We start from the raw sequence: 15,230 nt of genomic DNA, 5'->3' as shown, positions 1-15,230 counted from the left end.
AGGAGCTAACCATCAGAAGGATAGAATGCGATCTCCACACCCGGCTATAAAAGGCATATAGCACTGAAGCCTAGGGCATGTGACCCCTTCTAAATAAAGAACACCCCCACAGGGGGAGCAGCTGACCAGAACAGAGGCATTCCCGGGGCCTGGAGACAAGCTCTTCACACAGTGTGAGAAGCCCGAGCCCACTTGTTCGACCCTGGGTCTGCCTCTCCACCAGGGTCGGTGGGCCTGTCTCAAGGTTTACATCATGATCTATTTTAGCAATCTGCAGGAGCTTGGTGGCAGACATTTCCAGACGTACTCTGGGTCTTCCCAGGTAGCTGAAGATTGAAAGTTAAAATAAAACTCTGCAAAACACATGGCTGGACTCATAGCACAAAAATTCCAGGGCGTTTACAAACGCTTGAACAAGCCTTCCACTTTCTCTCCAGGGGAACATGTACTAACAGCCTGCAAGGAAATGCAAAGAAGAAAGGGGTGAAGGAAGCAATTCTCTATAGACCTATGCTGCCCTGGTGACCAGTGTTTGATAAACAAGAACTTAAGAACTGCTATCAGGGAAGAACAAGACAGCCAGACCCAGAACTGTCTGTTTTACAACGCCAGTCTTCATTTGAGTCCCTGAACACATCCCTAGATGGTAACATCTTCCTCTGTCAATAAAGGGGGCCACGGATCATCATGAAGGCTCCAATACACAAGGACAATGGTTTCTCATTTTTAGGACAGGAGGAAATGCAACACTCTGAAGGACCACTGCCCTAGTCCTTGTCTTTTTAACTGAAACAAGGCTGTCCCTCCAGCAAAGCTAACATCCTGTGCAGCCAGGCTCACACCTTCGTGGATTTTCCGGCAAAGGCAAGGTCTCCAAACATGCAATTGGGGTGCTGTGAGCCAATCACAAGCTGTTGGCTCTGGCAGGCTAAATACCAGAAAGCCTCTGTGTCTAAGTATCACCTTATATAAATCCACTGAGAAGTCAGAAAACCACAGGTACTCGGGAGGATTCACCTCTGGCCCTCACAACACAAGACCGGCCTTCGGTGAACTGCTGTACAACCTAACAAACAGCTGGTGGGGCTAGGATTCGATCTTTTAGACGTCTGCATCTTGGGCCTTGGATCATTCTGAGAACAGTAAGAGAGAGAAGAGCTCCCATCTACAGCAGATCCTCTCTGCCAATTAAGAGCTAGAGATGGTAGTAATAATGTTCCTCAGTAGCAGTGAAGGTGGCAGGGACAGAGGAAACATCAGAACCATATTTCATAATCTTACCATCTTCAAGTTTGCAGACTGTTCTCTGCTTGGGAAAAAGTGGGTCTTCCCACAACAGTTGCTGGGCTCACCCCTGGAGTCACAGCCATACATGGAAAGACATGGCCAGAACTCACACAACACTTCAGAAACCCACCTGCCAGGTGCTGGGAGATAGAGCCACCAGAGGGCTACCAAGTCCTGGGGTCTTCTCGTGGAAAAGGCAAGGCTGGAACTCGGCCAGGCCTGAGGGTGGAGGGCGGCAGACGAGTCAAGACCAAGATGACTGAGAAAGTGTGTCAAAGATGTTGCGCGAAGGAGGATCACTGCATGGCTCAGGAAAATGGGGGTGGGGGACCACCAAGGAGCTTCCTAAGGGCTACTACAGAAGTGCACGTGGACGGCACATCTACCCCAGCGATGGGACAGTCATTGGTGCCCAGTAAAGTGCGAGGACACAGAGCAGCAGGCTGGAGAAGAGCTATGTATGGCACTTAAGAGGTGAGCAGGGTGGAGGCTGGCAGAGGGAAGCAGTACTGGGGATGTTAAGGGCGTGGACGGCCAATCAGAAAAGGAAGCCTCGCACTAGCTAGGGGGACAACAGTGCCGTCCCCCATGGGGGGAATACAGAAAAAGTGCAGAAGCGTGGAGACATTCCATGTCAGCTGCTGGGGTGGTCTTCATATGAATGGATGCAGTTAAAAGCTCAAAAAAGAAGCTGGGTGACTTAGGAGGTGGACACAGGCAGATCTCTGAATTTGAGGCTAGCCTGGTCTACAGAGCCAGCTTCAGGATGGCCAGTACGGTGGTTTGAAAGAAAATGGCCCCCAAAGGGAGTGGTATTATTAGGAGGTGTGGTGCTGTTAGAGGAAGTGTGTCACCGTGGGGGCGGGCTTTGAGGTCTCCTATATTCAAGCTACTCCCAGCGTCACAGTCCACTTCCTGTTGTCTTCTGATCAAGATGTAGCCAGCACCATGTCTGCCTGCACACCCGCCATGCTCCCTGCCATTGATGATAATGGACTGAACCTCTGAAACTGTGAGCCACTACCTCAACTAAATGTTTTCTTTATAAGAGTTGTCATGGTCATGGTGTCTCTTCACAGCAATAGAAACCCTAAATAAGACTGCCAGGACCACACAGAGAAACTCTGTCTCAAAAACAAAAACAAAAAAAGCTAAAAAAAAAAGAGGGCTGGCCTTGGGACAGGAGGATGCTAAAGAACTAGTAGATGCAATGAAGAGGGAGAAGGGGCTGAGAGCCTGGCCACGCCTTGGTCTGAATCATGATGTCTTCCAAAACTCCCATGTCAAAATCTAGTATCTGATCACATGGTGTTAAGAGGGGAGGTTTTGTGATTAGGTCATGAGGATGGAGCTCTCAGGATTAATGCCCTTGTGAAAGAGTCACTGGAAAGTTGCCTCCCCTTCCCACTTTGTGAAGGCATGGGGGACAGATGAGGTGAATCCAGACAGCAGGCCCTCACCAGACAGAGAAACTGCTGTCGGCACCTTTCCTTGGCCCTCCAGCCTCCAGCACTGTGAGAAACAAATCCCTTGTTTGTAAGCCATCCCACTTGTGAAATTTTGTCACAGTAGCCCAAACAGACTAAGTTCCATTGAAAACCACCAGCTACTAAAGCTTAGATGGAGAAAAGGCCGACAAACAGCAGCCACAGGTGAAGATGGAGAAGAAGCAAAAGCCATTTCAAAACAAGGAAGGGAGGGAGGGAGGGAGGGAGGGAGGGAGGGAGGGAGGGAGGAGCCAGTGATCAAACGTGAATGAAGACACCGCCAGTCTGCTTCCTTACTAAAGTGAACAGGCCATACACATTTCCTTCAGGTCCCCTCACTATTTAGGAACAAGGCAAGCCTGCATAAAATCATACAGATTTTACAGAAAAGGCAACCAATAAAGCAGCCCCTCTCCAGTGGGCTTCCTCCACACAGCTGGCAAGCAGGCATGATCCAAGAAGGGCAGTAAGAGCGGCCCATTGTCAACGCACGCTTCCGTATTTCTCTCCACGTGCCGATGTTCCCTCCTCTTCCGCCACTATCCAGCAGGAGCCGGCTTCCGGGAAGTCTTCACTTATTGGTCTTCACCTATTCGTTTCAGCTCACGTGAACTCAAGGTAGGCATTCTGTAGACTCAATGCCTTTGCCCCGGCTCCTTGAGTGATGATCAAGGGCTCTGGCCGGGGATGAGAAGGAAGAGGCAGTGTGACTGAAGGGAGTTGTCTGGAGACAACGGAGGGAAAGAACTCAGCCTCAGAGGAAGCTTGCTGAAGCTGCACTCTCCAGAGGAAAGAGAACAGCAGCCATCTGTACTGCAAGCATTCTACTGGCGACATCCAGAAGTAAAGGGAGGCAGGTGAACTGATTTTAATAGCATACTTTACTTTTTCAAGAATATCTATCACAGCGTATTACATCATAGAATCAATTTTTTAAATAAAGAAAAAATCCTGCATGGAATCTTTCAAGGATTTTTCCTATACTACTCACCGGAAATTTTACCCCCACAGGGGGGCTTACTTGAAGTAGGCCATACGGTTCAGGCACACGTGGCTAGTGGCTACAACACATGGGACAGCACAGACTGTACAGGAATCGACACAGAAGAATTCTAGCAGAATAAAAAAACCCACACAAACCTGTGACCATGGCTCAGTGCTCAGGACAAGGTAAGAAAACAGTATCCTTGAATGGACTCAGCAGTTTCAAGCAAGCATGCCATTGTTAAATCACAAAACACGTCACCCGGACTGGTACAGCTGGCCAAGGGAAAGGCTGCAGAGCACAGCCTTGGGAAGATCAGTTCCAGTCAACAGGCACTCTGGCACCAGGGCTCAATTTCGAACCCTGGTTACTTTTCATTGTTCTCTTTTCAACCTTCCATCAACTCTGTGAGGGAGGCAGGTTTCATGACATTTTGAAGATGAAGAAACCACAGCCTATGCAATTTAAATGACTTGGTAATTTCTGGCTACAGACCTTAGACTCTGACCCACAATACAGGCCTTATCTCTGCCCTGAACTTCTTCAGAAACTGGCCAGTCAGAAACCACTGAAAAGCCGTGGTGAGACAAAGGCGTCTGTGAATCGCTGAGCAGGTGTTATCTAATGATGCTGGAAACAGCACTTCTCCTTTGTGCACAGCTTATACACTTCGGAAATGCTTGTCGAGACTTAGTTTGGTCACCACTAAAGGTAACATGACGGCTCTGGGAACAGGACTCACCCCAACTCAGAAGAGCTGGCCAGTCCAGTCACCCCAGACTCTTATTTCTCATTTAAGATGAAATTTTTCAAATGCCAAGGCTACTTTAAAAACAAAAAATGGGGGGGAGGGGCCTGGAAAAATGACTCAGCTCTTAAGAGCACTGGCCGCTCTTTCAGAGAACCCAGGCTGGGGCTTCTAGCACCCACACGGCAGCTCACACTTGGCTATAACTCTGGTCCCTCCAAGGACACCACAACCACACTCTTGTGGTGAACAGTCATACTTGCAGACAAAATAGATTTTTTAAAAATTCAATAAATAAAAACAAAAACTTGTTACAATGGGCAAAGTAACTCATTCCTGTAATCCCAGGACTTGGAAGGCTGAGGCAGGAGAACTGTCATGAATTCAAGTGTAGCAGGTTCTAGGCCAGCCGCAACGACAGACTGAGACCCTATCTCGAACACAACCAAAAAGATGACTGGTTTTTTTCCCCCCCAAACCATAGTTAAGACAGAGATAGGGAATTGTTTTAATCAACCAGGAAAGTATCTTCCACTCAGCTCTTCAAGGTACTAGCCAGTAGCCAGTGGGATCCTGGCTCCTACCAGTGTTTCTCATACACACAGCTCACCTTACAATCCCTCTCCAACACACATGCGCACACGCACACACACACAGGAGAGAGAAAGGGGGGGGGAATCAAGCTACAGAAAGCATAACAGTGTATGACTTCCTACTTTGTCCTCCTCAACCAAAGAGATGGTAAAATCAGGTCTGTGTGAGGGCTGACCTTGCATTTGCTGATTATATACACTTCACAGATTAGACGAGCTGAACAATTTGGGGTTGGGGGGAGCTCTTCACAACTAGTTAGGGTATATGGACTCTTTGGGTCTTTAACTGGGTCAATCATTAAATAATAGTTGACATGCTGAGAGAAACCTTGACGGCCACTATGTCTAAATATCACTGAATTATTGAATGCAATAAAGCAAATGCCCTGAGCCACAGTCTAGCTAAAAAAACAAAACGAGAACTTGATTCTCATGGCATTTGTCACATTAGGAGAAGAGTTCAGGTATTCTACAAAGAAAATGTGTGTACTGTAGACAGACAAGCAAGCTTCAAGCAGCACCACGTAACTCCTGGACTGCTGGATGTTTTCAAGTTTTCTTCACTAAGGGGCTGCACAAGACTTTCACAACAGGTATACAAGAAAAGAAATGAAAATCCAATGGTTCAAAATCACACCCTCTTACAGAGCTGTGTCAAGCAGAGACTGAACCAGGGACTCCTGGAAACTAGCACATAGGCCTCCTACCTATCAAGTGTTCCATATTAAACCAGGTCTCCTAAGTATCAGTGTCCTGAAAGCCATAGGTAACTTTCACAGGACACTGGTGAGTGTTATGCTGTTCCTTTATTCAAGTTCATTCATGAGAAGGAACTCTTGTTCTCGATGATGATGATGATGATGATGATGATATTATATATCCCTTTACACAAAAGACACAATAATTGACCTGTAAGAAGCTCCCATTTGCCCAGAGTTGGGGACTTACAAAGCGGATCAAGTCTCTTTTTCTCATCAGACAGGCTAAAGATTAGTAAACTACTATCCACCCAATACAGTTAAAATCATTTCTAACCAGACTTGACAGAAGCCACAGTAGCCTGAATCCAGGCCCCAATCCTGTACTCTCAGAGGCTCCACCTCCACAGGAAAGCTAGCCAAGGCCAACCCCTCAACATCCTCAGGCAACTTCCACAGGCAGTATGGAAATGTGAGAGAACCTCCCTGCCTAGATTGGGGGGTGGGAGGAGGAGGAGGAGGAGGGGGAGGAGGGGGAGGAGGAGGAGGAGGAGGGGAGGAGGAGGAGGAGGAGGGGAAGAGGGGAGGAGGGGAGGAGGAGGGGGAGGAGGGGGAGGAGGAGGAGGAGGAGGGGAGGAGGAGGAGGAGGGGGGGAGGAGGGGAGGAGGGGGAGGAGGAGGGGGGAGGAGGGGGAGGAGGAGGGGGAGGAGGGGGAGGAGGAGGGGGAGGGGGAGGAGGAGGGGAGGAGGAGGGGGAGGAGGAGGGGGAGGAGGGGGGGGGAGAGGAGGAAGCAGCAGGTAACAGAAGTCCCATGATTCCGCACTTACTTTTCTGGCAGCGATGTGTGGTCCAGCAGCGGTAGTTGTATTCATTATTGATGGTGGTCTTCTCACACATGGGCTTCTCCTCCAAGGTCCCTGGACACAGGTCCCCACATTCCTTTGGGGGCTTGTTCCCCACAATGTAGTTATTGGACACCGCATCCAAGATGAGAGACCAGTCTATTGTGGAGAGGTAACAGAGGTCAGCGTTTTTCTCGATCCTGATGGCCCCCCGAGTAATGTTCCTCAGATTATAAAGCCCAATATCCTTGAGATTGGTCATCTCGAAGATGACCAGTGCGTAGTTGTAGAAGAGTTTCCAGCCACGGATGACCGTGAGGTTGGGGAAGAGGTCACCCAGGCTCTCGAGGCCGGCCACTCGAAACAGCAGCAAGTACTCGGTGATGACCGTGAGCTTGGGAAAGCGGTAGCTTCGGTAGTCCTCAGCCTTGGAGATGAGCAGGATGTGGAGAAAGCCCTCAATCACCGTGCAGTTTTCCAGGCGCTTCAGCTGCTGGTAGTCATTGCGGATGTCGATGCCGGGCCCGCAAACTGAAGGGAGACAAGAGGGCAGAGCCGGATATTGTTAAACAGAGATCATTCTTAAAATGACTTTCCAGCCCCGCCCCCAAACAGAGAGTTTCCATGAAACCTGTATTATCATAAAAGACATTGGGTTTTTCAGTGCAGACTAAAGCTATGTGCTTCAGACTGCACACCTGCATAGCTCTCTGGTTCCAGTCACTCACGCACCCACACTGACCCAGACACTATGCTACATGCTCACTGACTTGTGGGAGGAGCCAGCTACATTAACCACCCAAACTAAAGCTTTCAGTCCAAAGTCACACAGGGTTGCATGCAAAAGTCCATGATACAGCCTAGGCTAGCCCAGAGCTGCCAAGCTGCTCAGTCCCCACTCCTTCCGTGGAGTGCAAGCTGGCAGTACCTAGACAAAAGCTTGGCAGCCAAGGCCAAGAACCTACTACTGTGTCCAGCCCAAAGGACACCCAACAATGACATCTACTCATGAACAGTTACTGTGACCTGGAGAGCAGACACCATTTGATATGGGTAGAAGAAATAACTGAACCAAAGACTGTATGAATAAAAAAGAGGCATACACTTCCAACTTTTACCGCAATGAGCCGTGTTAACCAAGTAAGATGTTTCCTACAGAAGTTAGGCAATAGCCAATCTGTAAAAAAAATCATTAATGATCTCAACAGTCACAGACAAACAGCATTCATCTACCTATGCCAATTGTCCTTTCTCTGCAAATAATGACATAAAATCAGACAAGAACGTAACATTTGTAAATAGATTTATTTCACTTAACCAACATGAATTTTAACCAAGCCAGCCTTTCTACAGCATCATTTTTTAAAGAGAAAAATTAGGTGCCTGTGGGGTGGCTCAGCAGGGAGAGGGAGGGAGGGACTTGATGAGCAACCCTGAGTTCGATCCCTGGGACCCACTGTGGAAGGGGAGAACCAACTCCAGCGAGGTGTCCTGATGGGCACATGTGCACAGGCACACTCATTTTTTATTTAAAAGGGGAAGCTAGTTTTAAATTATTAATCAGTACAAGTCCTTTTTTTCCCTTTTAACTGATTCCCTATTGTTAAGATACTTGGTCACTCTAGTTTCTCACATTATAAGCAGTGTTCCAGGTATCCAAGAGTACTTTCTTAGGACACACCTAGAAGTAGAAAAACTTGCTCAGGCATTTGTGGGTTACAACGGCTTGGTAAGATAGCCTCAACATTAGAATTTTTTTTCTTTCCTTATTATTTTACGGGGGGGGGGGGGGGGGGGGGGAGACGGGATTTCTAAGTGTCACAACAGCTCTGGTTGTCCCGGAACTCTCTGTAGACCAGGCTGGCCTCGAACTCACGGAGATCCGCCTGCCTCTGCCTCCCGAGGGCTGGGATTACAGGCATGCACCACCACCGCCCGGCCCTTTCTTTTCTTTATTTTTAACTCATTTTGTGTGTGTGCACGTGTATGAGTACAGGTAGGTGCCCACAGAGGCCAGAAGAGGGTGTCAGATCCTCCAGAGACGAAGTTAAGAGTGTTGAGAATCACTTGACGTGGAAGCCGTTTTTTCAACCACTGAGCCATCTTTCTAGAGTCTGGAAATCTGGACCCTAAACCTTTTATTTAAAAAAAAAAAAAAAATTGAAATGCACACAGAAAAAGAGCCTTGGTTAATAAACTTCCGTAGTATTTACAATCCTAACCACTACTAAAGCTTTTCAGACGCCAAAGTTTTCTGGCCCATGTAATTCATTAATTTGATTCCATGAGTGACAGAGAAGCTCATAACAAAAACCGGGAGCTAAAATCCATGGTGAACAACTGTCAATCAAGACCGGGCAAGATGAGTGGGATGCACAGGGAAAGCCTATTCTAATTTCCAACAGGACAAAGGAGAGGTAGCATCAGAGACAGGGTTTTGAACAACCTGTGATCTTACAGAAGCCAGAGCTAGGCAGAATGACAGGAGGTCATGGAGTCAATGAAGGACCAAAGGAAATGAGCCTGAGAGAATCCCAGCAAGGTGGCTCTCAGGTGGGGATGAACACTACCCTCGTAGGAATGGAGTCCCTCTCCAGGACCCAATATGGGAGAGAAGCCCAAGAAAGGCCTTGTGGATGGTTAATCCAGGAGGGACTCAAAGTGGAGTAGTTCCGTAGGCATTACAGCCACTGAAGGAACTGTGCAGGGGTAGGACGATGAGGCGGGTAGCGGGACAAATGGACAAAACTTGAGAACCTAGACTATGAATCCATTTGGTCTGGTTCCTTCATGTGGCTGATGATGAAACGGATGCAGAGCAGTCAACAAAGCCTTATTTCCGGCACGAGCAAGTTATTAGACAGCATGTGTGCCAGGTAAAGGACAATAATTGGGAAGACTTACTTTGGGCATGAGCAAGTTATATGGCAGCATCACTGAACAAGATGGAAGCTGGGGAGTTGAAGAGTGTCAGGGAGGGAAACAGAGGAGTTATTAGAAAGCTCACTGAGATGGGAGTGGGCAGATATATACATATATTCTTGACTAGAACATAGGCCAGTAATAAGTATTCCAGGGTCACCTGCAACACATGCTGTCTAGTAACACCCACCTCTGGGCTTCCCTTCCAAACCTAATAGACTCTTAGGGGCTTTTCTCATGATTAACCCCTTCTTCCTCTTTGTCATGCTCACCTCCAACCCCATCCCTTCCCATTGAGGGTACATCCACACCCTTGGGAGCCCAGCTCCAGCCTCTCTTCTCAATATTCTCTCACTCTGATTACTCCCATCATGAAGGTAGCTCCAGAAGGATGGAAATTATTTTCTATTTAGTTCACAAGTTATGTCTTCAGGGGCTCACACTCCACTCAATACAGGGCGGACACCAGAGGACACATACATGGTACATAAATGAACTGTACCGTGTCTTTGCTATTACACCTCTGTAACTCTGATCTGACCACTGTCATCATCAGCCTGAGTGACAGCAAGACCTTCATCCAACCCACCCCCAATAGGATTCTTTTAGAGTTCAGGTCCACCTATTGCTATGCCATCTTCTAGCATATCCCTGCTTAGCACACTTGCTCACTAGCCTCCCACAGGCCCAGCCCCCCGCCACAAGCCTATTGATAGGGCTTCCCCTTCACACACTGCTCCATTCTCTCCTCCAGCAGGTTACAACCTAAAAATCATCAGAGCTCTACGCAGATACGAGAGCTTCAACAGTCCCCCAACTATTCTCCAGCTCCCCTCTCCTTCCACGGCTCTCATTTTTTCACTTCATTTTTACCCAGCTTCTGGTTCCTGACTCAAAAGCCCTGGAGAATAATGGCACCAAGTCATTTATCTGCAATGAAAAGGAAAAAAAAAAAAATCCTGGGCCCAGCCTAAAAAATACTATTCCTTCTGTACCTCTATAAAGAAGATGTATTAATTTGATCTTAATTCTACAGGAGTATTGAACTGTGCTACCATATCAAACGTGCTTGATTGTGTTCTAAAACTATTAGGTATCAGGTCCTTTGTTATTATCTCCAACAGATGATAGACCATCAGGACTAAGCGAAGAAGCATAGAGACTCAACTCAAGTGTCTTTCACATGCCATCGACATGCAGACTGTATACAGAACCTGCTTCCTTCTGCTAGCTGGCCTCTTTGCGCAGTGAAGACCACTGGGAACAGAAGCCACATGCCACACAGAGCAGGGACTGGAAGCTCTTTTCCATAGAAGAGCCATTTCCTTATTTATAACCCCCAACCCCATTTATAGAACAAAGGAAAAAATAGGAAGAAACTATCCACTTATTCCAGAAGAGAAGACAAGCCCAAGCCACAAAATACAAGGCAGGACTCAGCACCCAGCCATTTTGGATTCTGACCAACACTGTTGGTCTTTGGGTGTTTTGTGACAGAAACGGAAACAGAGGATGATCTAGTGGGGCTGTGAATGAGAGCACAGTGTTCAAAAGGCACAAGCCACAAACAGGAAATCGAATGTAGCATGCCTGCCTGTCAAAGAATCCATGCACGGACCGAGAAAACACTCCACAGATTGCGAAGCAGACACGCCCTCTGCTCACAGCTGAGCGCAGGCAATCAGGAAACACCCTTGCTCCTTTCAAAGCCAACAGATACTTGGCAGATCCAAAATGACCCCAACACTTGCTTTCAGAATGTAGCGTTGGTTTCAAAATGAAGGATCCCAGGTGGTCTACGAAGAATAGTAAGTGTTGATGGGAATGCAGGCAGCCAGGGAGAGGGAGAAAGGACAGTGCTGGGAAGGGTCGGGGGTGGTCTCCAGTGGCAGCGTCCAACCAGGGAACAAGGACAGCAGAAGCCAAGCAGATGGAGGCCACCAGTCAGTAGCGTGGCACCAGGCCACAACTCACTTCTACAAAGACACCATCTTAATAAAGTTTTCAGGTGAGGTGAGTCCCTCTTTCCAAAGCCTGCTGGGTATTATCTAAAAGTCAACTGGCAGAATTTATAGTCTCAGAACTCAAGGGAATGGCATAAACAGTCTACACACATTTGGAACATAAATCCCAAGAACTTCTAATTAAGAAAAAGGCTGATGGAAAATATCTGAATGAGAAAAACCTCCCGAGGCTGGGTACCTGAATGTCTGGAAGAGTTACACAAAAGATGAGCTTCCACTGTTTAGCATCTGTCCCGTGCAAGACATCATGGGGTCCCGGAACGTGACAAAGAGCATAACTGGGACTTGAACCCTAAAATACCCTTTGGAATGTCCTTTATGGGCTCACACCCTCAAGTGAACAACCTCCATCTCTAAGCCTCATTTTCTTCACCTGTAAAACGGGGTGTTGCTACTACAGTGCCAACAGTCAGGTGACTGCTTTCTGCTGTTGTTGTCGGGGGTCCAGTGAGGGCCACGTCACTGGCTCAGCATTATCAAAAGCATGCCTCTATTCTCGGACACCAACCTAAATACTGCTAACAGGAAGAATGCCAGCAAAACCACTGCCGAACCTACCAACAATCCCCACTCAAGAATACTATTCAGTGATCCACTTAACAAAAATGGTTTCAATTTTGATCAACATTCCTTCAGAAAGATGGGGGAGTCATAGTTTATTGCTGAGAATAAAAGGCAGGTCTAAAGGCAGATGATGAAGTAAGACATATTGGGCAACCAACCACCTCCAGTTCTGAGGGTGAGATCCAACACAGCCAAGCCTTTGCATTGTGGAAGAAGCCCAGTCTGGCTTAGCCCGCGGCTCACTGTAAGAGTCACGTCTCTTAAAATGAATCCACTGGTACCAGTAATTCAGTCAACGAAAACCACTTCTAGATGGCGTCACTTTGTCCAAGTCAAGGTGACTGGAAAGGCATGGCAGAGAATTGCTGTCAATGAACTTGGCACAGGGAAAACAAACAAACCCCTCTCGAGCAATTGCCAAACTGATGGGGGAGAAAAAAAATCTTCCATAGATCCACAGGCCGGCCTCTGAGAGTGGGGAAAAAAGAGGACGGAATCCCTGAAGATAGTCTCCAGATGGGCAAGGTTTTGTTCTACTTCTGTTTCTAGGACCCAAAATTATGTCTAACGAGGATAAAGGGCAGGGCACCCAGGCAGAGACTGGCGGCAGCTTGAGGGAACTCCAGGGATGCAGCAAGTACAGCAGAGAGAGTAAGGACATAGAGCAGGACAGAGGCCAGAAACAGACCGAGGCATGCACTCAGGGGGCCTGCTGCACTTTGCATGTAGGACGGCATTCAAACTCCCCAGCACGCAGCAGAACCATGCCACATCTCAGAGGCTTGCTAAATCACAAAGTGGCCCCCAAATCTGTACATCTGAGAAATGCCAGATGCCGATGTTGATGGTTCAGCTACCACTCTATAAGAGGCGGTGAGATGCAGGAAAACACCCCTTGATTCTCTCTCTCGTCACTACACTTCCTCTGTACCCACTAAGATCTGCAGTGTGACCCAGGGAAAAGCCTCCTTGCCTCTGTGAGTGTGTGAGTGTGTGTGTGCACGCGTGCGTGCGCTGCACTTGTGCACACAGGTACACATGCCTGCCTGTGCATGCAGAAGGTAGAGAGAGGACTTGTCTTCTTGTGTTCTTCACCTTCCTGCCACCAGAAAAGTTCTCACTGAGCCAGAAGCTTGCCATTTTGGCCAGATGAGCTATCAGGGAGCTACCCTGGAACCCACCTGCCTCCACATCCTCCTCATTCCCAAATGCTGAGGTTATAGGTACACACAGGCATGCCTAGCTTTTTACCTGAGTGCTTGGGATTCAAACACAGGCAGGTCACCATGCTTGCGTGGCAAGTGTTTTTACCCAATGAGCCATTTCCTCGGCCCTGCACCACTATTTCTTGACTTTGCCTAAGCTAGCAAGAAAAACAGCCCATACAGACAACATGAGACACACTAAGGCCAAGAAGAAAAAAAAATGAGGTGGAAAAGCGAATACCAAGTGCCCCCACCGCAGCTGATTCTGCTGCCCTTTAGCATCTGAGAACACAAGCCCAGGGCTCTGGGAGGAGGGGGAGGTAGAAGTTGGGCCTTGACCTGCAGTAAACTGCACCTAACCAGAAAACCAGATTCGGGGGTGGGGGTGGAGGTGGATATTATGGTAACAAACATAGTGATACTCCAGAGTTTGTCAGAGTAGAATTTTCTGTGTTAAGTGTAAACAGACACAATTCATGTTAAGCCTTTTATCTTCATGTGTCAACGAGGACGTGTTTACACTGTATATGTACATTTCTATTTCATACAGACAGACAGCCGGGCCACCTGATACATTCAATCAGTGAAAGCAATGATAGGAATGTTAAGGGATTTCCATTACATGGGTGACTCTGAGAACAGAAATTAAAAAACAGTGTAATCTGGATGTGCAAACTGTTCTCTGCCGTCCTACAGAAGAGCCATCTCACCATAGAAACAATCTAAAAATCTATGCGCCAACAACACAGTTCTGAAGGCTGAGAGCATGAAAACCAAGGAATTTAGAGATGGATGAGATGCTTTTATCCACCATGCCAATTAAGAAATGGAAAAGTTACAGAAAATTAGTTCCAAGGCAAGGAGACACACTCCAGCGTCCCCTCCATGTAAAATATCTGCAGCCACACAGCTATGTGTGTGCAGGATGGAGTTGGATTTGCTTTAGCAAAAGGACAAATGTTTTCAGAGATCTTCCTAAAAACAACTTGATTTGCTTTGACAGGTATTCTACATGCCTTTCTGGTCTTAAAATATCCAAAAGTCCAATATTCAAGGTGTCTCTGTTTTAAAATAACACCCTTGAAAAAGGTTCTAAACCCTTTCCATTATTTCCACTCCCTGTGGTTGCTATTTTTTAGGCAACATACAGGGTCCAGTAGGTAATATCTGCCCCCCACCTGGCACCACGCTCTGCCTCACTGGGAGGCCTTCCCAGGACTGAGCCTCAGCAGCTCACATACCTTCATCCTCACCTTGTACTCCCAACAGTGAACTGCACAGCTAGAAGCTGGTACAGAGAGACCCTTCGGGAACCCCCAAACCAGGACAAGCCCCCAGTGAGTATGGATTGGCTCACAGAGAAAGGCCTCCCATTTCCTTTTCCCTCTCCTGAGGTGCAGCTTTCCCCTCAGAAGCAGGCAAGCATTCTAAGTCAAGTCCCCCCACCCACCCCCCACACACACCCACCCCAACACCCGTCCACCTGCGTGCTGGCTCTGCCTGTCAGACCTGTTACATTTTTCTGCTTACAGGCCACGTGCTTATTTCCGGAGTGTCTTACTTCACCCTACAAGGTTCCAGTTCCCTTAAGTGACCCGAGCTCATGTTAATGAACCAGTTACCAAAATCTAGCCAATCATCAGTGTGGAAACCCCATTCACTCGCATGTTCCTCCAACCCTATGATGTTGATTCTCCACGGTGGCGTCAAATTAGGAACCCTGGGCTAGGGGGATGTAATTCAGGAGGACAGCCCTTGCCTGGCATACACGAAGACCTTGGAAAAAAAGTGAAAATATAAAAGTGTAAATACACAGGCAAAGTTTTGTGTGCTCATATACCTGCTGGCCTGCAGCTCCTGAAGCACAGAGGCTTC

The 15,230-nt window shown here is 47.7% G+C and overlaps 1 protein-coding gene across 1 annotated transcript in view; it reads right to left on the bottom strand.

The window, feature by feature from the left end:
- Igf1r (insulin like growth factor 1 receptor) overlaps positions 1-15,230 on the bottom strand; it is a 285,642-nt gene that overhangs the window by 228,239 nt on the left and 42,173 nt on the right. Inside the window, exon 2 of the mRNA XM_036185489.1 lies at positions 6,626-7,171. Coding sequence (XP_036041382.1) covers positions 6,626-7,171 — 546 coding nt within the window. The remainder of the gene's footprint in view (positions 1-6,625; positions 7,172-15,230) is intronic.

Source organism: Onychomys torridus, chromosome 1 (genome assembly GCF_903995425.1).
Source record: "Onychomys torridus chromosome 1, mOncTor1.1, whole genome shotgun sequence".
NCBI classification, from domain to species: Eukaryota; Metazoa; Chordata; class Mammalia; order Rodentia; family Cricetidae; genus Onychomys; species Onychomys torridus.
The sequence above is the reverse complement of the archived record's forward strand: the minus strand, read 5'-3'. Positions and strand labels throughout refer to the sequence as shown.